This window comes from Pleurodeles waltl, chromosome 10 (assembly GCF_031143425.1).
Source record: "Pleurodeles waltl isolate 20211129_DDA chromosome 10, aPleWal1.hap1.20221129, whole genome shotgun sequence".
NCBI lineage: Eukaryota > Metazoa > Chordata > Amphibia > Caudata > Salamandridae > Pleurodeles > Pleurodeles waltl.
The window spans coordinates 568,992,092-569,015,893 of NC_090449.1; the positions used below are offsets into that span (position 1 = coordinate 568,992,092).

Here is a 23,802-nt window from a genome sequence, read left to right on the forward strand (position 1 = left end):
TGAAAAGGTATTGACCAACAAGGAGTTAAAAAAAGCCCTTAGTCTGGCATTGGCTACTAGCGTTACCCTTGAGAAGGGAGGAAAGAAAGAGAAAGGCCGAAAAAAGAAGAAAGGCATATACAATAGAAGGCATAAGGGCAAAAAAGAAGGCTATGCAAAAAGGAAGGAAGGGAGGGTGCAAAAAGGGAAGGGAGGAAGGAAGAAAAGAGGAAATAAGGCAAATAGAAAGAAGAAGAAAAAGGAAGAGAAGAAAAAAGAAAAGAAATAAGGAAGGCAAGAAAAGAAAAGAAGGAAAGAAGGCATGAAGGCATGAAAGAAAGGAGGAAGGAAAAGGAAAGAAAGAAAGGAAGAAAGTCAAAGAAAAAGAATAAAGAAATAAGGAATAGAAAAAGGAAGGCAAAAAGAAACATCAAAGGAAAGAAGGTAAAAAGAAAGAAAGAAGGAGAAAAAAGGAAAGGGGCAAATAAAGAAATGGGAGAAAGAAGGAAAGAAGGTAAAAGGAAAAAAAGATGAAAGAAAGAAGGCACTTTAAAAGTAAGAAGGAAAGAAGGCAAGAAAAAAAGAAGGAAAAAGTAAAGAAGGCAAAACATAAAGATGTAAAAAAGGAAGGGAAAGAATGAAAGAAAAAGGGATGAAGTCAAACAAAAGAAAAGAAAATTGGACAGATAAAGAAAGAAAGCAAAAAAGAAAGAAGGAATGAATAAAAGAATAAAAGGGAAGCATAGGCAAAAAGGAAAAAGTGAAAGAATGCAAAAGAAAAGGAGGAAGTAAAAGACAGAGAGGAAGAATGAGAATGAAGTAATGAAGAAAAGACAAAAAGAAAGAGGAAAAAAGAAAGAAGGCAAAACGAAAAAGAAAAAATCAAAGAAGGAAGAAAGGTAAAAAGAAAGGATGAGAGGAAAGTAACAAAGTAAAGAATGGAAGAAGGTAAAAAAGAAGGACATGAAAGAAAAATGTGAAGGCAAAAAAGAAAAAGAAAAGGAACAAAAGGAAATTAGGAAAAAAGGGAAAAGGAAAGAAAAAGGGAAAAAAGGAAAAAGGGAATGAAAAACAAAAGAAGAAATGAAAAAGTGAAGAAAGAAGGAAATGAGTAAAATATAAAGAATTAAGTGAAGAGGGATCACAGAATAAAATATGGGATACTAAAACCCAACCTAATTACACCCAACTTATCTGTAAATAAAACTGTTTCAAGAGTGCTACAAATTAAACACCATAATCCTAGGAAAAGTTTATCAAAGAACCATTCGCGAAACCTAGACCAGGAACACAATATAGTATGCTGTGAAATGGCAGCAGTCCACTTCAAAAGGAATTTGCAACAGTAGTGGAAGGAGTCGGAGCCGATACAACTGAAATCTCCCCTGTGGTCACTTCAGAAGAGTCCTACTATAACATTAGGCAACACTGGCACATAAGGGAGCTCCTTGTGTGGGAATGTGCACCTTGTGAAAGAGCAAAATGCAGTCCCTCAAAGTGAAGTAAATTAGAGGCTAAAGTAGGATGACCATTGCCCCATACTGTAATCTGTAGTGAGCGAAAGCAAAATGGGAATTACACAATAACAGACCAATGGGTGAAGAGAGGTGGCTAAAAGCTCCTTCAAGAAAGCATATTACACATAATATTTTAGTAAAATCAAAAAGTCTTGGCTAACGCCAGACCTAAAAATAAGTGATACAGAAATAATGTCATAAAGGCTGTCAGGTACAAAACTGTACATAGTATGACAGATCAAAATTATGCTAGGTCCTAAAGGAGCAGCAAAAATAAATCAGGCAGCATCCCTAGTAGAACAGGAAAGTATTCTGGCTCCCCAAAAACCATGAGTTCTTATACACAATTGTTGGATAACAAATTAGTAAAACTGCAAAATCATGATGGTCTGTACAAAAAACATAATCTCTTTGGCAAATCAAAATTTTGAGAAAAATACACATCATTACTGATGGAAATGGCCCTCTCTGCAGGATCACTCTCAAACCTTTTGCTTTTTTCCCTCCCATTTTGCTAAATTCATTTTTGTTGGCCTAAAGACTTGTACCTTACCACTGCTAACCAGTGCTAAAGTGCATGTGTTCTCTGCATAAAACATGGTAACACTGGCTTAATCATAATTGGCAGATTTAAGTTACATATAAGTCCCTAGTAGAGTACACTACCTGTGCCAAGGGCCTGTAAATTAAATGCTACTGGTGGGCCTGCAGCACTGATTAGGCCACCGACTCAGGTAGCCACTCAAACATGTCCCAGTCCTGCCACTGCAAAGCCTGTGTGTGCAGTTTCAAACTGCCATGTTGACCAAGCAAGTTAACCCTCCTGTCAGGCCCAAACCTTTCTTTTTAATACATATACATCACCACTAAGGTAGGCCTAGCCAGCCCAAGGACAGGGTGCAGTGTATTCAAAAAGTAGGCCATGTACATTTACGTTTTACATGCCCAATTAGAAAAATCTCTTAAGTTTGATTTTCACAACTGAAAGGCCCATCTCTTCGATAGGATAACATTGGGATTACCTTATTACATTTTATACGCGTAATATCCATTTTGGAACAGATGGGACCCCCAAGATTGCTGTCTCTGGAACCACAAAAAAAAAAATTAAAAAACTTAGGGGGAAGTAGGATTTTAAACTGTGATTCTGAAATGCCACTATTAGACAGTTAGCATTTTCTTTCTTTAGCCCTTTGGTGCCTGCAGCCTGTCTGCAATACATGTGTGGGGTGGGGTGACAGCTGGGCTTTGTGCTTCCTCTCTAGACAGCCACACACAATGAGAGCTTAGTTGTTTGACTCGATGGGCCCTGATGGGCCATTAACTGGCTTGATGGGGGTGGAGCTAAGCACAGCCCCACTTGCAACTAAATGGGCTCTGTCCTGCCTCCTCACAATAGGCCTACCGACCCTGTATTGTCACTCCACCCAGCATGGAGCCAGGGCAGGGGAGGAAAGGGACTTCCTACACTTCAAGGCCACTGTCTAGTAGCTTCTCCCACCTTCCAGAACCAGGGCACCAAAGTATAAATACTGGAACTCAAACACCACCACTTCAATACATTTCTGGATCTGTGAATTCTCTGCCAGGAAGAACTGCTGTGCTGCTACAAGGACTGCTAAACTGCTGGACTGCTGCTCTGGAAGAACCGCTTTTTTGCTGGACTGGACCACAGCACTTGAACCCAGAACCAGAGGGACCACAAAGGCTTGCTGGCTTGCCTCCTCTTCTTCTGAAGTTGCAGGGACACAAAAGACTTCCAACTCATCACCTACAGCACTCCATCTGAGAGGCTTACCCTGTCAAGTGGTGTAAATCCAGACCTGGGCCTTTGGAAGTGCATATGAAGTGCTGCAACTGCCAAAATCTACACATCGACACAGTTGTGCCGTTTGTCACAGGCATATCTCCATCGAGGCATTGTCGCTTCTGCAAGCATCGAGGGCACTGCATAGCTCTCAGCACGTCTCCTCTATTCCCAGTGCATCTCTTACTTTGCACGGCATGGAACCAATCCAATGCTCACATCCGCTGGATCGACGACGACACATCGCCTCCCTCGCATCTTGTTCTCAATGTCAATGAAACCACGAACCATGGTACTGTTTCAGCGAGCCAAGACTAGTCCTTGTACCAGACCCGCCTTCCATCGCAGCCAGCCTGACTTTTCAGATTTGACCCATTCTAGTGCTAACAGATAACCGCACTTAGCACTTTATGCTTTTAAGCACTTCAACTATGTTTATTTAAAAAAAAAAAATATCTCAACGTTTACGGATTGGATTTTTTCATTTTAGTTTTGTTTTGTTCATTAAATTGAGGTCTATTTTTCTAACCTGGTGTAGTATCTTTTTGAATAATGATTGTACTATTTTACTGTTTGAAGTATTGCACAAAGACACATTGCCTCTTGGGTTAAGTGAAACTGCTCTGTGCCAAGCTACCAGGGGGTGAGCACAGATTAATGTAGGGTGTGTATCTGACTTACCCTGACTTGGATTGAGTTTCCAAATTTCTAACAATTACCTTAACACATAATCACCATAAAAAAAACATATTCAGCATCCCCTATGTTGACAAATTTGGAAATGTTCTAACTAATATGAAACATTTAAACAATGGAACTTTCAGCAAATAAATAGTATTCTACTAGACAGCAGAAAAGACCTTGGTATTGTTTGAAGTCCTAGGGAACCGAAGAAAGTTCCTCAAAATTAATTCACAACAGTGGAATAAGACAATACAAGTCAGTCAGACTGTGACCTGCAGAGCCTGTGAGGAGAAGTTGCACGCATGAGGCAAAACAAGAGTGAGCAACAGAGAGGGCATCCATCTTGTCCAGTATGGTGTTTTAAAGAAAATGTGGCATACATATAACACATTATTAAACACATATCTAGGCATTGTATACAATATGTTTCAACTGAAATCAAGTTAATTCAACCTACATAGGCTGAATCGAGGGTAGAAAGTCATAATGTCATTATTAATGTACAAAATATAACCCCCCACAAAAAAAAAATCTAAAGTAAGCATGGATTATGTGTTTTTTCGAAAGCTTTTTTTTTATGACTCTTTAAAAGACATGGGGCATTTGACAACTTTGCAAGCAAACTGGGTTTTCTATAAAAAGGTGTCTCAGTGGCTAGTGGTTAAGTTATTAAGACTTAGATACAACATTGCACTCATGAGAAATAATTAATGTTATTTTTCCTGCTAGAGATTCACAGTTGAGTTCCTATCTTTGGTCATTCAGGAAGAAGAGCAAATTGTATTGAGAACAGAAATCACAGTTAGTAGTTTGAAGTTTATACTTCTAACAAGTATTCCAGGACCCCACAACATTTTCACTGATGATCATTCAATATTAAATTTGATTTATGTTTTTTTCTATTGGAATTATCCAGCTTAAATCATTTTTTAAATTTTATATATCAATATGTTTCTGAAGGGACAACACAATGTAGGTACTGTTAAAAAACAACATTTATTAATAGATTTAGGTATTATTCCCTATATAAGAATTAAACCTAAATATGAAGGTTTATTGGCTAAATCTAGTTTCCTTTAACCCCTTAACTCACAGTTTTGGGGTACTTTGTCTGCCAAATAGCAGAGTACAAAACGATGCACCTAGATTAAGGCTACTTTAATATCTTTTTACGCAAGGATGGAAGCTAGGAAATACTGCCCTATTAGTTTGTCTTCCTCTCATCCTTTGTGTAGAGGGCATCCTCCCATGCTAATTAGAACACTGTCTTGTGGCCCAGTGGTAATGTCAGCACTATCTTTCAATTATACAGCATAATTAATGGTCATTGCTGCTTTACTCAACAGTCTTTTTAGGTCTTGCCTACAGATGGCTGTAGCTGAGGCTACGAATACACATGCGTGGACACATATATAAAGTGTAGAAGAGAGGACTTTAGTTTGGCCCACTTCAGTCATTGGCTGTTGGCATTTTAGAAAGTTGCAACTGACTGTATTTAGAGATCTGGCCTTTCTGTAAGTTACATGTGGCATTAACCAGTCTCCTTTAGTAACCTCTCCACTGTGTTACTGCCCGCTAGGTCTCCTTGCCTCACTCCCAGACCCTCAGTACCCACCTGCATCTATACCCTAAGTGAAGGATTTGGCCCCAGCACTGTCCTCACCGTCGCTTGGTATCTGGCACGAGCTAGCTCATATTTTGCCTTTGCCAATGCTTGTATTGCTTTACAAATATTGCCAAAGACAACCCATTCCAAAATGGCCAGTGTGTAAGCATTTATATATACAGTGGTCATTTTGTAAAGGAGGGTTAAATACATAAGAAACCCCACTAAAAATGGGCGCCGTACATGTGCATATGCACAGTGGCCATCTTGTAATGGAGTTACATATAAACTTAGAAATTCTGTTAAAAGATTTTTTGTTAACTCTCAGTGTTTTCTGTTCTTCTTTGTTAGTATTTTAAGCTGGGGTAAATGTTCCAGTTCCAGTGATGGAATCTATGCAACTTTATAGTTAGCAGATTCAACCATAAGGCTGTTTACTGCTATAAAACCTATATGTCCTACAAAGATGAATGGTTCTAGTTTTCTTTCTCATCACTAGACTATTTAGTGTTTTTTACTTGGACAGTGATTAGCAGTGAAAATCTACTATTGTTCTGTTAGTAAAATGTACACTGCTTTCATTTCTTGAAGAGAGAGAACATGTCAAGGACTGGACGATGAGAAAGTCTATTATGTTTCCATCTTGAACGCTGAGGAAAAGGTGACTCCTCACAGTAACCAAGGTAGCACTCCACAAGAGTACACATTAAAAGGGTCAAGTCTCTCCTTACGAGTTTGCCAGCCAGAATAAAATCCTCTTTAGCAATCTTGTAGCGTTCGATTGAAGAGGAAGATTAATACAAAAGTTAATAGCAAGGGATCAATCTCCCCTTGACATCAGGGAACAATAAACAGCCAAACGAGGAAATCCACAAGCAGATCCAGTAGAAGTTGAAACTGAATAAGAAAAAAATTGAGGACAAAAAATAGTAGCATATAGGCAACAAAAAATAAGAGAAGGGACAAATTGCAATGCATCCATCATGTGTCAGTGCCTCCTTATATGCTATACAAACACAAACTGACATCACAAGAAAATATCCTGCTTCATCTTGGATTGAGAGCCTCAGTTGGAAATCTCTGGACAGACTACCATCTAGAACCACAAAGTTTATAAGGCTTGTCTATGCCCCGATTCTGAAACTCAAGGGAGAGGACAAAGACTAGGTGTTGGTTGAGCATATGAACAAGCCCTAGTTTTACATCCTTTGTCCAGCGCTGAACTTCTCAGATCCCTTACCTTCCTTCTTGCCAGAAGCTCTGTGCTGCTCACAGAACATCAGGTGACTGCAAGTGTGGAAGCGCTAGTGTGGTCTTTGGGGTGAGGATGTTTAACCATCGCCTGATCGTGACATCATGCTACATTCTGCAAGACTGTGCAAGGAGTGCAACTTGAACAACTGTAATCTCTGATAAGCTCCCAGTAGAAGCCTGCAAATGTTTGAATTTTAAAAATGTGTGTACACTTTTTTAACATATATAAATAGATGTATTTAGAATGACTAACAGAATATATGTGTACATGTACCCCATAATATAAACATTTTCTCTACTTCTGTGGAATAATTCTTTTGGTACCAAAAATGCAATGCTTGATTTCTCAGGCAAGACGCCTCTCTGCATTCCGTCCCACATATATATCTCTAGTAAGCACCAGTGATATGTTGATGCCTCACTTAGTTTCCATTGCTTCCAAAGTTGTTTGCAGTTCCAGCTCTTTTGAAAGATGTACCTCGAACTCTCCCAAATACATATGTTTTTTCAATTATGTTGCAAGAGATGTCCTAGTTCTGCTGTATACTTCCGCTGTTGTTCCTTTCATGAGATGGCTGAGAGAGTAACAACTGTTGTTTAAGAAGGAAATCTGCTAACACACACAAAATGTACTTGCTCTATACCTTGCTCTAAAGAAAACAGAAACAACCGGGGATTTGCAAAAGAGAGCAACTGTGTATGATGAGGATAACAAGGTGTGTAATAAACAACTTTTGGGGAGAGAAAGGGACAGTGCTGTATATGGTGAACTTATTGTGATCCCCTTTTTAGGATGCAGGTTTTGAGACAGATTTGTATTCCACTAAAGCTGTTAGAGGAACATACAAACAATATCACAAGTGTATTAGAACATCGCACGTTTATGTCGATGATTGGGTCAGGTAAACCAATCAATTTGGCACTGGTTGTCTACAAGATACTTGGGCATTAGCACCTTATAGAATGATGGGTTTAGTACTTATAGTATTAATGCAGAGAATGGCTCAAAGGGTAGACCATGTTATGATCTAACCTTTATGTTCAACAGGCATATATAAAATATGTATGACACAACCGTAAACAAAAAAAAAAAAACATATTGCACACATGCTTTGAGGCAAGGAGAAGAAGAACTACTGACGGGGAATACCGTTCTTTTATCCTATTTGAGATTAGTTAATGTAAGGAAATGCCTCTTTGGCATGGTTACCCCCTGACTTTTTGCCTTTGCTGATGCTATGTTTTGAATTGAAAGTGTGCTGAGGCCTGCTAACCAGGCCCCAGCATCAGTGTTCTTTCCCTAACCTGTACTTTTGATTCCACAATTGGCACACCCTGGCATCCAGGTAAGTCCCTTGTAACTGGTACCCCTGGTACCAAGGGCCCTGATGCCAGGGAAGGTCTCTAAGGGCTGCAGCATATCTTATGCCACCCTGGGGACCCCTCACTCAGCACAGACACACTGCTTACCAGCTTGTGTGTGCTGGTGAGAACAAAACAAGTAAGTCGACATGGCACTCCCCTCAGGGTGCCATGCCAACCTCACACTGCCTATGCAGTATAGATAAGTCACCCCTCTAGTAGGCCTTACAGCCCTAAGGCAGGGTGCACTATACCATAGGTGAGGGCACCAGTACATGAGTACTGTGCCCCTACAGTGTCTAAGCCAAACCTTAGACATTGTAAGTGCAGGGTAGCCATAAGAGTATATGGTCTGGGAGTCTGTCAAACACGGACTCCACAGCACCATAATGGCTACACTGAAAACTGGGAAGTTTGGTATCAAACTTCTCAGCACAATAAATGCACACTGATGCCAGTGTACATTTTATTGTAAAATACACCCCAGAGGGCACCTTAGAGGTGTCCCCTGAAACCTTAACCGACTATCTGTGTAGGCTGACTAGTTCCAGCAGCCTGCCACAACCGAGACATGTTGCTGGCCCCATGGGGAGAGTGCCTTTGTCACTCTGAGGCCAGTAACAAAGCCTGCACTGGGTGGAGATTCTAACACCTCCCCCAGGCAGGAGCTGTCACACCTGGCGGTGAGCCTCAAAGGCTCACCCCTTTGTGCCAGCACCGCAGGACACTCCAGCTAGTGGAGTTGCCCGCCCCCTCCGGCCACGGCCCCCACTTTTGGCGGCAAGGCCGGAGGAAATAATGAGAATAACAAGGAGGAGTCACTGGCCAGTCAGGACAGCCCCTAAGGTGTCCTGAGCTGAGGTGACTCTAACTTTTAGAAATCCTCCATCTTGCAGATGGAGGATTCCCCAATAGGATTAGGGATGTGACCCCCTCCCCTTGGGAGGAGGCACAAAGAGGGTGTACCCACCCTCAGGGCTAGTAGCCATTGGCTACTAACCCCCCAGACCTAAACACGCCCTTAAATTTAGTATTTAAGGGCTTCCCTGAACCTAAGAATTTAGATTCCTGAAACTACAAGAAGAAGAAGACTGCTGAGCTGAAAAACCCCTGCAGAGGAAGACCAGAAGACACCAACTGCTTTGGCCCCAGTCCTACCGGCCTGTCTCCTGCCTTCCAAAGAACCCTGCTCCAGCGACGCTTTCCAAGGGACCAGCGGCCTCTGAATCCTCTGAGGACTGCCCTGCTTCAAGAAAGACAAGAAACTCCCGAGGACAGCGGCACTGCTCCAAAAGAACTGCAACTTTGTTTCAAGGAGCAGACTTAAAGACCCCTGCAACTCCCCGCAAGAAGCGTGAGACTTGCAACACTGCACCCGGCGACCCCGACTCGACTGGTGGAGAACCAACACCTCAGGGCGGACCCTCCGGCGACTCCGAGACCGTGAGTAACCAAAGTTGTCCCCCCTGAGCCCCCACAGCGACGCCTGCAGAGGGAATCCCGAGGCTCCCCCTGACCGCGACTGCCTGAACTCCATTTCCCGACGGCTGGAAAAGACCCTGCACCCGCAGCCCCCAGCACCTAAAGGAACGGAACTCCTGTGCAGGAGTGACCCCCAGGAGGCCCTCTCCCTTGCCCAGGTGGTGGCTACCCCGAGGAGCCCCCCCCCTTGCCTGCCTGCGACGCTGAAGAGATCACTTGATCTCTCATTGAAAACCATTGAAAACCCGACGCGTGTTTGCACACTGCACCCGGCCGCCCCCGCGCTACTGAGGGTGTACTTTCTGTGTGGACTTGTGTCCCCCCCAGTGCCCTACAAAACCCCCCTGGTCTGCCCTCCTAAGACGCGGGTACTTACCTGCTGGCAGACCGGAACCGGGGCACCCCCTTCTCTCCATTGAAGCCTATGCGTTTTGGGCACCTCTTTGACCTCTGCACCTGACCGGCCCTGAGCTGCTGGTGTGGTAACTTTGGGGTTGCTCTGAACCCCCAACGGTGGGCTACCTTGGACCCAAACCTGAGACTTGTAAGTGATTTACTTACCTGACAAAACTAACAAAAACTTACCTCCCCCAGGAACTGTGAAAATTGCACTGTGTCCACTTTTAAAACAGCTTATTGTGTTTTATGTGAAAAGTATACATGCTAATGTAATGATTCAAAGTTCCTAAAGTACTTACCTGCAATACCTTTCAAATGAGATATTACATGTAGAATTTGAACCTGTGGTTCTTAAAATAAACTAAGAAAATATATTTTTCTATAACAAAAACCTATTGGCCTGGATTTGTCTCTGAGTGTGTGTTCCTCATTTATTGCCTGTGTGTATGTACAACAAATGCTTAACACTACTCCTTTGATAAGCCTACTGCTCGACCACACTACCACAAAATAGAGCATTAGTATTATCTCTTTTTGCCACTATCTTACCTCTAAGGGGAACCCTTGGACTCTGTGCATACTATTCCTTACTTTGAAATAGTGCATACAGAGCCAACTTCCTACAGTTAATTATTAGATATGCTTCAACAACAGCAACCCGGAACCACTAGTAAGTCATCTCAGTGAAAACGGTTCTCTTTCAAGTTGTGATAAAAGACCCCTCTCATTGCATACACTGACATTAATAGAATTATTAAACCTAAGGGGAACAACCACATTTCTATATATTTTGCACATTAGAAAGATTCTATTCATGCTAGGGCTCGAGGAATAATGGTTGGAATCAAGTTCTATAAGCAAAGGAGCCCTAATCTAGGTTAAAAAACGGATTTTGGGGGCAGAGGTTGCAATGTAAATTTTAGGGGACAATTACTGTGACCTGCTTACATAAATAGTCACAAATCAAAGATTATCTTGGTATGGAGACCTTGTTAGAAAATGCTCCAACCTTGCAAACCTCCCTTTCAAATGGGGATTGTACAATACTCCCTTCTGAAGGGCTAACCCAGTCGCCTCAGGTTCACCAAATGTGTATGTGGTTATGACTGCATTGAGAATGCATACATTTCAGATTTTCTGTCATTTTTTTAACGACAGCATGCAAACAGGTTATCTATATTTTTCAGCAAAGTTGTAATATCATCAATAAAAGACTCCTTGACACTGTGCTATACCACAAGATCATCTCAGTGCAATGAGCTGCGTTAGATAGCACAGCATGGAAAATACGAGGGTAGGTGATGGTGAAAGTTTCACTGTGTAACAATCAATTAGAACCTCATGTTAATGGTAACATTTTGTACATATTTTGCATATAAGTACCACCTGTTTTATTATTATCTGAATCTATTCTGTAAAAATTGTGTTGACTTGACTTTCAAATATGAAAACTCATACAACATTTCCTAATTTAAATATGGAGCTCAAAATTAATTCTGTGTTACAAAAGTGCCTAAGTAAGGGGGACCATGATCCTTAAAGGAAAAAATCGAAATTTAATTTCAAAGGGTAGTGCTCGGTGCACTGCTAAGCAGCATGAAAACATGGATATCTTCGCTGTAACGTCCTAGATCCACAGTGCTACAAAGCGCAATATTCATATGCCTGATGTGCCAAAACAAAACACCAAACTGAAAATGGTTACCTGAAAGGAATGCTCTGCAAGATGGGCGCCTCGAATGAGGTTCAATGCGCCGCACATGATGTTAAGAATTAAAGACAGGATCCCCAAGGCAGTCACCGGCTTCATTCTGTGGTTGGGAGCTTCAGAGAAAAAGGAGTCTAATCAATAAAGACGTGCTAACATGCTTTGCCCAAACAATCAAAAAAATCCATAACGTGTGAATCTTTGTGGTCAGGATATTCGACGAAATCAGTGAAATAAACATTAAGAGCAAGCAGCATGCAGCTTTCAGTGCTCTATCAATATCTTAACTGCATAAGGATCATGTTTTTCCGCACCATACTCCACACAAGGGCTGTGGTGTTGTTAATGGAATCGTATAACTCCACCATAAACCACATACCAAAATGCTAGTACTTTTAGACATTTTTTACACTGTTTGCTATAGGAGAAGCGATCCGGACATGGCGCCCATGGAAGCTTGAAAATAAAAATATAAAAAATAAAAATATCCACTCTAAGAACTTGCATTTGTGTTGTAATATCCTAAGTGGTGCTATATAATAAGCCAGATTTAGGCCAGGCATGGGCACAGAAACAGTGGCGGTATCAGTAAATGATGACCTTGGTATAATGGTGGACAATGGCAATCTTGGTGCAACTATTTTGCCAGACCTTTTGGCTGCACTGACACTGTTGATGTAACATTCTTAACAAGATTTCTAAAACGTGATCTCTTGGGCATGGTCGTACCTAGATGAACTACTTTTTTATCTGATTGCGCTCAGAACATGTAGACTTGTTACTGTCTGAAGGAAATTCGCCCAATGGGTTGATTCATGGTGTCAGCTATTTCCCCACTGTTATTTAATTTATAAGTACATCCCTTGGATTGGCTGCTAATATATTCAATATAAATATTTCTATGTACGCTGATTATACATACACATTTTTTAACTTACACAGCAACAGTGAGTTAGCCAATCTATTGCTTGCTCCGGAAGCTAAGTGCTTATGGATTGACAAAAGGTCTGTTATGCTGAATCCACCTTACATGCAAATTCTTTGTATTCGGAAGTTATCAGTAATATTAGTTTTGGCACCCTTCTATGGGGTTGCCTTCTGTTCCATTAAACATGTCAGATATTTTGGGACTTTAATCCAGTCTTAACTTTGACCATCAGTATCCTGCTGTCACCAAATGATGTTTTTACCATTAATGAGCCCTGCATCGAATGTTTCCATTTCTTTCTTTTCCTGCAGATGCACCACTGTCAATGCATTCATTCAATCCTATTAGATCCCGGCTCAATCAAGGTTAACATGTCTCTTTCTGCTCACCTGGGAAGCCTAAACTTTCTCTCAGTATGCAAACAAATTATCTTTAATTCCTCCTGCTTGAAGCATAAAATATACTATGATCGAGGACCAAGATTTTTACAGCAGAACTTTTTCTAAATAAGTATCAGGTCACTCATCAAAATGTCCCTCCCATCTAATGTTCTATGCAACCAAATGTAAATGCAGGTATTGGTGTCATTGTTGGGTCGGGTTCAAGGGGTATTAGCCTGGAACAATCTTCCTTTCCATCTACATTCTCTGATCATCTGAAATGCAGGAAGTAGCAGAAACGTCACTCTTTAAGTCTTACCTTGAACAGCGCAGCAGTCACCTGACCTTATGTGATTAACTAAAAAAAAAAATTTAAGAAGCACTACAGTGAGAGGGGCTTTGGCTCTGTCCACATGTTGGTAGCCATATTTACACGATTTGAATGGGCAGAAATTGCGTGCTTTCCCTGAAAGAATGCTTGCACTGCAATACTAGTGGCAACTGGAGGGTTTCACTTCACCTAATATGGCCGCAGCGCAAGTCTGATGATGCAGCTGCATGGAGAGGGAAACACTCCAGGATGCTTTAATCCATTTAATTTGGACGTTTCTCTCTTCCCTGTGCTACCTGAGGTGTCATCATTATTAGTCTTACTAAGGGGTCGTGGTATTGAAATACAGTGTGTGATGCCTGCTGAAACGTGCAATGCCTTTTGTTTTTGAACACTCTTCGGCATGTGCTGCACCAGTACTGTACGGACTACATGACCCATAGTGCTCAGCACTGTCTCACGTCCCTGTGGCCGTCACTGGCTGGCAGCTGCGTGCTTGTGTGCGGCCTTTTATATGAGGGTTTTTTCTCTTCCATCTGCCCTTGTTGCTGCTACTTGGGAGGCATACATGTGGCACAAATGCCCCGGGACAGCAGGTCTGCTTCTTGCGCACCCACCCCACCCGGAACAGCTCATGGTCACTTTCCTATCCTGTCCCACCCTCCAAGTGCAGGAAAAGCGTGTCCTGGGCATGGTTCCAAAAACGACCTTCAAGTGGACTTTAAACCATCTGGTACCCCTCTGATATTGTCACGGACATTAAGTATGTGTTATGAAGCAGACAATGGCTGGATTGTCTTAATAAAGCAAGAGGCTGTCAGTACATATCCAAAACATCTGACTCACAAACCCAGTATTCTACTTTGTCGAATTCGGAGACTGATGAAAGCTTTAATCCACAAAACAATCCTTATTTTCATAATAAATATGACGATGGTAATACTAACAATGCATGTTAATATTTGTATTTACATAACATTTCCTCAGTAGACTTCCTTCTTCTAACGGCTTGAATATCAGGTCTTTTAGTACTAGAATTTAATGGTACTCATTGTATCGACCTCTGAAACATACTGATTTCCCTCTGGCATTATTTAAAATACTTGAATAACAAACAGACTTGTGACAGTCAGGTTATACCAGTATCTCTGCAGCATGAGCAGAACCCACTAGGCTGTCATACATACAGGTTTATGCAGACAGAAAGGACATTTAAGTTTTAAAGTGCACCCGTGTTCTTATAGTTAGAGACGTTGGGCAGCTCCCATTTTCACACCGGTGTCCCTATACTTTGGGGCCTTTCCAGTTATGTTGCCACATGGGGCACTATTTAGGTAAAAGCCTTGGAATCTGCATTATCTCTCAACAAGCAGGTGCAAATGGCCAATAAATTAGCCTATTCCAACTGTCTTTCCTGAAAAGTGTGCTGCAAGTTTTTACACCATCACAAAAGGTCACAGTCTAAATGCATTTATATTATAATGACTGGACTACTACAATTCTACTTACTTGGGTCTCACTAAACTACTTAATAAGGAAACTGCAACAGATCCAGAACTTTGCAGCCATATTAACCACAGGTGCACAGTGGAATTTTCATATTTGGGTTCGGCCAAGTTCATGGGTTACTAGTGGTGGAGAGAATGTTGTTTAAAACTTTATTACTACACAAGTTGGAAGGTGGTGTACCAGACATGCCATACTCCTCTTGAACAACGTCTCAAGCGATACTGCCCTTCTACTTCTCTAAAATAAGCTTCTAAACTAAGTTTTTAATCCCCAGATTTAGAATAAAGACAGTAGAAGGCAAAGCTTTTTCAGTGGTTGCCACACAGAAATTGAAAGGCCTGTCGGATGGACTGGAAAAAAGGTTGGACTATTTGAGGTTCAGAAGAAAGTTAAAGTTCTGGCTTTTCCCTCTGACCAACTGGTAGAAAGTGTAGCATTGGTGTTAGTCTTATGATCTGTTGGTTAGCGCCAAGATACCCCAGTAGGGGTGATAAATGCACTTTATAAACACACATAAAGATAAACAAACTTCTACATACAACAATAAACAACACACTATCCAACATACTATTGATGTAGTAAAGGGGCACATTCCGCTTCAGCTTTTGGCACTTGCAAGGCATTCCACAGATGGTGACCTTTTTATTGTTTGTAGGTTGAAACACTAAATAGGAATTGTAAATAACTCTTTAATTTGATTTTGGTACTATGTAGGTTGAATTAATAATTAAAATGCACCCATAACATCCCACATTCCCTTCCTCAATGTTGCTCTTCTGGCCGTCGCCCTTCACCACTATCCGGTAGCCTTAAAAAGCACCATTAACGAACTTGGTGTTGCATCTGGATATTGCATTAGAGATCTCCACACATTATTAAACTAGAAATTTCCATCAGCACAAACGATCACTGCAAGCCAAAAGGTCTGACTAGCATTTTCAGTTATAAGCAGAACATATACGTTTTGCCAACTTTTATTTTTACTTCTTAAAATAGACTTAGATGCTTTTTGCCATATCTGCTGATACAGCCACAAACTGTGCCGCATTACATAATTTCCCAATTCTTGCTGTAAAATTAAGTCCTCTCCTGCCACATAATTTGGTCCTCCTGTGCCACATAATTCTAGTGGCCCTAGATATGTTATACGTATTCCCTGTTAATATAAAACTTACTATGTAAAGCGCTGTGCCACCCACCGTGTCTTGTCTGCCGTAGATAAAACATAATGCATATAAATAAATAAATGCAAGAAGCAATTTCCCTTTTTGTTAAAGACTTGCAGTAAGATAAAATAGGCAAAGGAGTCAGTCTATACGCAATGACCAATGTAGCAGGGCAGGTGGAAACATAGTAGGCGGAAGGTCAAATTAGATGGGATGATAATTAAACCCTCTCTTTCAGTTATTCAGCCCTTGCCTACCCACAAAGAATGTTCTGTAAATAAGCCAGTACATGGGAAGATGCAGGCACTACATTGCTCCAACTAAGCAAATTCCCGAAAGATCAATTTACAATAGACGTAGAATATCTTATCGGTACGATTTGCAGTAAATGAATATAAGATCCACTGCCTTCAGATTTATACTATCAATATGCGTATATTCACATTTTCTGCTGGTTTTTTTTTCTGTGGCAGAACAGCTGGGTAACAGGCGCACAGTTCTGTGCAAGGGTCGGCTTACCATGGAGAATTAATATTTTCTACTATCGTAACCAGTTAGAAATGTGATAGTTATTGCACCTTTTACAATCCAGTACTCTGCGACTCTGAATTTAACAGTAGGATCTTTATTGACTAGTACAAGCTGTGCCATTTAAAATGGGGCATCATGTACACATTTTGATCCTCTGGGCACCGAACGCTTCATGTACCAACATATATGGTGCATTTAACATTGCTCCCTCAAGCGCCAGAAAAATATCAGCGACTCAAACTAGGGTTAAATGAGTCGCCATTAAAAGAAGCACCCCTGCTCTCACAGAGAATAAAACAACATAATGTACATTTATGACTTGAGCTAGTATCTCCAAAAACAAATGATGTTGGTCTGTGGTTCGTTCGCCTTATGAAAAAAGTCCCAGAGCAGTTATCTGGGTCACGCTTTAACTCACCAGGCTCCACGTGCACGTGCGCGTGCCCGTTTGCCACCCCGTTCCTCTCCTCAATCTCCTCCAGCTTTAGGACGACAGGGCGTGGGGAAGACGGCAATTCCTGCATATTCGTCAAGCCCATCTTCATCTGAATGTTGCTTGCGTAATTAAACTGCCATTTCACTTTCTGAATAACACTGTCTAGAACGGGCGAGACAAACTCCCATTAAAAGGTGTGGTGATAGGTTAAAGCAAATTACACTTCTAACGAAGAATGTCCTGTAAGAATATGCCCAAAGCAGTAATAAAAAGGTTAGAATGAGAAAATTGGGGGGTTCCCAAATAAAGAAAGATGATGTGTGTCCCCCACCCCCACACCCAAAGGTGGGCACACTTTGAGCTGGGTGCTGCAAACGCAAGAGCTGAGATGAGGGTACCCCGACATTAGGCAATGCTACACTAATTTTTCTAGGTCTCCCAAATCTATAATAATATATTGTATTGCATATATCTGGATTATGTAAGGTTGGAACTTCATTAAAAAGTGGATGCAAAAAAAAAATATCACAAAGATAAAATGACTTGTAGATCGCCAATTTCGTAAAGGCGTAACTTGTGGCAAGCCCAGGTTCTCTTTTTAGGACCAGCTTGACAGCTCAGCTGTCAGAATGACTTAACGTTAATAATTCTCTAAAATATAAGTAGGGTGCACATTGAGTCTGCCCAAAGGAGTATTTCTCTCCTACGATGTATTAATGACAGTTTGGTGTGCCATTCCTCCGTCTAGAAAGTGTTTCTAGTCCAAATATGTGGGCTTTTCATATCTGAAAAGTACACTCAAGCATTGCATTGTTTGTCATACTCAGTTCTTCATGTCTTATGTGCATTTAAGACAAAAAACAACCCTTTTTTGTCACTTTTTCCGAGTAACAACAAACCCAATAGGTATTGCCTTAATGTGTTAAGCAGCATATGTGCATGCATGTCTTTGTATGACAGAGTAATGTTTTTAGCAATTAATGTAACATTATTATCAGTGAAAGAAATAAGCCTTAAACCTGCGTCTGGGCGTGCTAGTGGGATGTTCTGCATTTAAAGTAGCAGCGCAATCTCAGTCAATCTAGACCTGATTTCGACTGTCAAGTGCTTATCTGATTTAGAATTAGCAGGGAGACAGCCCAAAAAGTATGCCACTCAATAACTTCTACTTTCAAGTCTTGAGGTAGGACTGCTGCTGTATGTAGAGGCATCAGCCACAGAGCTCAGGGAGGAAGTCTTAAATGATCCTGTAAACACTGCCGCCGTGGGCAGATAGTAAGATGCTGCACTACATTCAGATCCCTACTTATCAAGGGCCGTCAGAAAACAAAAAAAAACTCTGTTACCCTTATCAAAATCAACCCCAAGCCTCTTTAACATTGTTTTATTCCAAGTTTGTTGGTGTCAATTTTGTTTCATTTTTATGTGCAGCGGAGAGTTAACTTCGCAAGACTGTTTCCTGGCTGCTATCACCATTTGCAGGAGGAGAAATATATTTTCCAAAAGAAGTATTTTATTCTTTTGAGGGAATGGGAGGCGTTTGATGGTCTATTGAAAAAGTTTAAAAAGTGGTTAAAAAAGTGGTAGAAGCAAAGACACAATTCCAGGTAAAACTGCTCTAATCTAGCAAAAGAATGTTTTTGATGATATAATCCAACTGTAAAAATCCTTCAGTCTTTTAATTTAGCTCACTAAAACATACTCTCTTTTACTAATTGGCCGATGTGTTCTTTGTTGAACTCTTTTCCTTTTCACAATTAACATATTATTGGTGATAGATTATTGGGCAGGCACACTGACCATATGCCTCAGCTTCCATTTGAGTAGTGTACACTATGCACTCCCTAACCATTTTATCTGAGTGCAACTAGACAAAACTGACAAATACATTGTGTCCCAGAGACTGGAGTAGTGGCATGTTATCCTAGATAATTAGAACAGCAAATTAACAAATGTAGAAGTTTGTCAGACTCATAACATTCCTTTCGGGTGGATGTTCTTCAAAAGATGCTGCTCTACAGTTATTGGACACAGTCTTGTCCAGGGAGGAAGGTCGACAAATGTGCCCTGAGAAATCAAATTAGGGATATACAGACAATCTATAAGACCTTTCAGAATGAAAGCAGGAGTTGTCAGCCAAGCCTTGGTGGTATTTGGAGAAAGGATACATCTGTTGCAATTTCTGTGAATACAACAAATGATAGGCCATATCTGCTAGTCCTTAACCTAACTAAGAATCTGACTACAGGGCCTTGAGATGTGTTAGGGAATAAACATCTCTTCACCACTTACTCCTCACCTTTGAAGCCAGTTAGACACAGTCCATCTATTTCACAGGCTCTTTAAGATTATAATTGTTATGGGTGCAGCATGATGTAAACAACCAGATTTATTAGAAGGGATAACGTTATGGTGGTCATTACAACCCTGGCGGACGGTGTTAAAGCGGCGGTAAGACCGCCAACATGCCGGAGGTAAAAATATTGCAATTACGACCGTGGCGGAAACCGCCAACAAAGACAGCCACTTTAACACTCCGACCGCCACGGCGGTACAAACAGCGCAGCGGTCGCCGCCAACAGACAGGTGGGAGACAATGTACCACCCACACTATTATGACAGGCCAATCCGCCACCTTTTACGGGGTGGATTCACCTCAGATAAAAACACGGCGGAACAGGAATTTCTAAGGGAAAACGCTCACCTCTACACAACCCACGAGGAACGAGGACACCATGGAACCGGAACTCCAAATTCTACCTGCGATAGTCTTCTCTACCAGGAGCACGAACGCCGGCGGCGAAGACCACAGTGAGTACTGCACCTACGACACAGGGGAGGCAAAAAACAGGGACACACACACGACAACCCCACCCTCACCCACTACAACACACACACTAATGCATATCAATACATCACAGTTACGCCCCCCAAACCCCCCCAGAAGAATGCAAAGACCAAAGAAAATGAGTGTAACCATCGGAATATATTACAAACAAGTAGGCAGAAATATATATATACACCATGTACAAAATATATATATACCAGGCATAGTAGTCCAGGTACTGCACAAAGAAAGTCCGTGGAACACTGGGACCACACGGTATGGGCGAGACCCACACAAGATCCCCGACCATGACGGAGAGAGCACTGCAGGGGCATCAGACAGCAACTAAACAGGCCCCTCAGGGGGAGGGAAAGGGGGGGCACCTCAGCCGCTTGAGTGCACAACGCCAAATCCACGAGAGGGCCACATGCCCACTGTTCCATCCTGGGGAGTGCAAAGCCACAGTCTCTCAAGTCTCTACAGTGGGTGGGATGCCCACTGTTCCATCCTGGGGAGTGCAAAGCCACAGTCTCTCAAGTCTCTACAGTGGGTGGGTTGCCCACTGCTGCATCCTGGGGAGTGCAAAGCCACAGTCTCACAAGTGGATAACAGTCTCCACTGCTTCTGGAGGGGGACTGTTGCCCAGAGTGCTTCATCCTGTGAAGGACAGAGGTAGTGGATGGATGTCTCCACTGGTTCTGGAGGGGGACTGGTGCCCAGAGTGCTTCATCCTGTGAAGGACAGAGGTAGTGGATGGATGTCTCCACTGGTTCTGGAGGTGGCCTTGGGCCCAGACTGCTTCATCCTGTGAAGGACAGAGGTAGTGGATGACAGTCTCCACTGGTTCTGGAGGGGGACTGGGCCCAGAGTGCATCACTCACCCGTGACGGACCCAGTTGCAACAGTGCCCCTGCCGCTCATGGGCTAGCGGTGCTTGAGTTGGCGGTGCCCTGTGCAGCGGTGCTTGAGTTGGCGGTGCCCTGTTCAGCGGTGCTTGAGTTGGCGGTGCCCTGTTCAGCGGTGCTTGAGTTGTCGGTGCCCTGTGCAGCGGTGCTTGAGTTGGCGGTGCCCAGTTCAGCGGTGCTTGAGTTGGCGGTGCCCAGTTCAGCGGTGCTTGAGTTGGCGGTGCCCTGTTCAGCGGTGCTTGAGTTGGCGGTGCCCTGTTCAGCGGTGCTTGAGATGGCGGTCCTTAACGGCCCAGCGGGGCTTGTGCTGGCGGTCCTTCATGGCCCAGCGGGGCTGGTGCTGCCGGTCCTTCATGGCCCAGAGGGGCTGGTGCTGGCAGTCCTTCATGGATCAGCAGGGCTTGTGCTGGCGGTCCTTCATGGCCCAGCGGGGCTGGTGCTGGCGGTCCTTCATGGATCAGCGGGGCTGGCGGTGCCCTCCTGGGCAGCTGGGCTGGGGCTGGAGGTGCCCTCCTGGGCAGCTGGGCTGGGGCTGGAGGTGCCCTCCTGGGCAGCTGGGCTGGGGCTGGCGGTGCTCTCCTGGGCAGCTGGGCTGGCGGCGCCCTCCTGGGCAGCTGGGCTGGGGCTGGCGGTGGCCTCCTGGGCAGCTGGGCTGGCGGTGGCCTCCTGGGCAGCAGGGATAATGGCGGTCTTCTCTGCCGTGCAGCTCTTCCCAGACTTGCTGGGTTTCTTGTGGCCCTTCCCCACCTTGGAAGGTGTCATAGCTGACTCCACACTCCCAACGGGACCCCTGGGAGCGGCTTTGGTGGCTGGAGTCTTCCCCCTCTCCCGCAGAGCACTGGCCAACTTCTGATGCTTCACAGGTGGGGGACTGTCTGTGCTGTGGCTCCGTGCCACACTGGCTGTCCTGGTGGCCGGTGCACTCCACATACCGGTGACTACTGGCACCACTGGTCCCGTAGACGTTGTGGCTGAGGTGCTAGTTCGGGACCTATGAGATGGACGGGGAGGGGGAGGTGTGGGAAAAAGGTCAAGGCTGGACAGGAAAAGTTTTTGGGACACACTGGGACGGGTAGCTGGAGGGGGTTTGGGAGTGGAGGAAGAGGTGGTAGTAGTAGGAGGTGTACGTTTGGTGACTTTGGGTGCAGGTGCATGCGCTGGAGGCTGTCGTGAGGTGGATGGCTGTTGGGTGGGTGTGTGCCTGTGTTTGTGTATCTTGGGAGGGGGCGTCACAGACACACTGGGAGAGGACACAGGGGACGTGTGAATGGTAGTGGGGGTGGTGACTGCACGTGAGCGGGGTGTGCTGGTGGGTGTGCTGTTGAGGGACGTAGTGGCTGTAGAGGTAGTGCATGCAGGTGAGAGTGTAGACGAGACTGGGAGGGAGGAGGGAGACGAGGAGGAGGGGGACACAGTGGAGGCAGTGGATGTTGGTGTGTCTGCATGTGTGTGTTGCTTGCGTGAGTGCCTGCGGGATGTGTGGTGCTTATGTTTGCCTGAGCTTCCTTGATGTTGAAGTGTGTGCATGCTGGTCTGATGGTGTGCTTGGGATAGGCAGAGGTACAGGGGATTGGGTCTGGGTGGAGGATGTTGGAGGGGGGAGGCAAGAGACGGGGACAATAGCTGCCCTCAGTGCTGAGGCCAGAGTTTGAAAAGCTCGGTGAAGGGCTGCTTGACCAGAATGAATGCCCTCCAGGAATGCATTAGTTTGTTGCAACTGCCTTTCTACACCCTGGATGGCATTCAAAATGGAAGACTGCCCAACAGTGAGGGACCTGAGGAGGTCAATGGCCTCCTCACTGAGGGCAGCAGGGGTGACTGGGGCAGGGCCTGAGGTGCCTGGGGCGAAGGTGATGCCCACCCTCCTGGGTGAGTGGGCACGGGGCGTAGGCTGAGGGGCTGCTGGGAGGGCGGTGCTGGTAGCGAGGGTGGCGGCTGTACCTGTAGATGCGGGGGCACAGATGTTGCTGCCACCACAAGGGAGCTCCCATCAGAGGACGTGTCCGTGTCGCTGGTCTCAGCTACTGTCCCCGCCGTGAAGCTCCCCTCGCCCTCCGTCCCACTGGTGAATTCCGAGTCCGTAGTCTCGCCCTACAGGGCCATGTGGGATGCAGCTCCCTCGTGCTCCGGTGCAATGCTCCTCCGCCTGATGATGCTAATGCACACAAGAACAGGGAGACCACAAAAAGGGGGGGACGACAGAAGAAAGACATGTTGAGTCCATGGATTACCGATACCGCTGGCGGACAAGACAGACACAGGAGCCCCCTGCACTATGCCGCGCTCTTGGACTCCACTGTTCAATTCCTGGGAAATGGCCTACAAGGCTATGGACGACATCTGCACACATAGATGACACAGGAGCATGAATAGCTGTACTTGGCACTCTACAGAGGTGGGCTGGGGTGCCACATGGCCTGCCTTACGGAGGGGCCTTGCCTACGGAACTCGTCCTGGCCTAGGGAAAGCCACAGCCCTCCTCCCCCACCCAGACAACTCCACTGCGCGCAAAGTCAGCAGAATGAGAGTGTACTCACCCCCTTGTGTCTGCTGTGATGCCCTCAAGCGCCCATCCAACTCAGGGTAGGCCACCGCCAGGATCCTGAACATCAGGGGGGTCATGGTGCGACAGGCACCCCTCCCACGTTGGGAGGCCATCCCCAGCTGAGCCTCCGCCGTCTTCTTGCTCCAGCTGCAAATGTCCTCCCATCTTTTCCGGCAGTGGGTGCTCTGTCTGTGGTAGACCCCCAGGGTCCGGACGTCCTAGGCGATGGCACGCCAAATATCTTTCTTCTGGTGGGCGCTGACCTACATGAAATGTACAGGGGAAGAAGAGAAGTCATTACCAACCGTCAAAGTGATTAGCCTCCATCCCTACCCTTGCCATGTGGCACATGCATTCACCGTCTGTCATGCATGCAGCACTCTGACCCCTTCCTTCTTACATCCAGCCCTCTCCACACAGGCATAGCCCATTCAACATGCTCCCTG

The 23,802-nt window shown here is 44.2% G+C and overlaps 1 protein-coding gene across 12 annotated transcripts in view; it reads right to left on the bottom strand.

Annotated features, from left to right (window-relative positions):
• The window catches only part of SEC22C (SEC22 homolog C, vesicle trafficking protein), a 219,751-nt gene that overhangs the window by 112,164 nt on the left and 83,785 nt on the right, over positions 1–23,802 (bottom strand). For all 12 annotated transcript variants that reach the window (XM_069211005.1, XM_069210997.1, XM_069211008.1 and 9 more), the window contains 2 exons: positions 17,062–17,241; positions 11,796–11,914 (listed from right to left, as the gene is read on the bottom strand). In XM_069211005.1, coding sequence (XP_069067106.1) covers positions 11,796–11,914; positions 17,062–17,241 — 299 coding nt within the window. The remainder of the gene's footprint in view (positions 1–11,795; positions 11,915–17,061; positions 17,242–23,802) is intronic.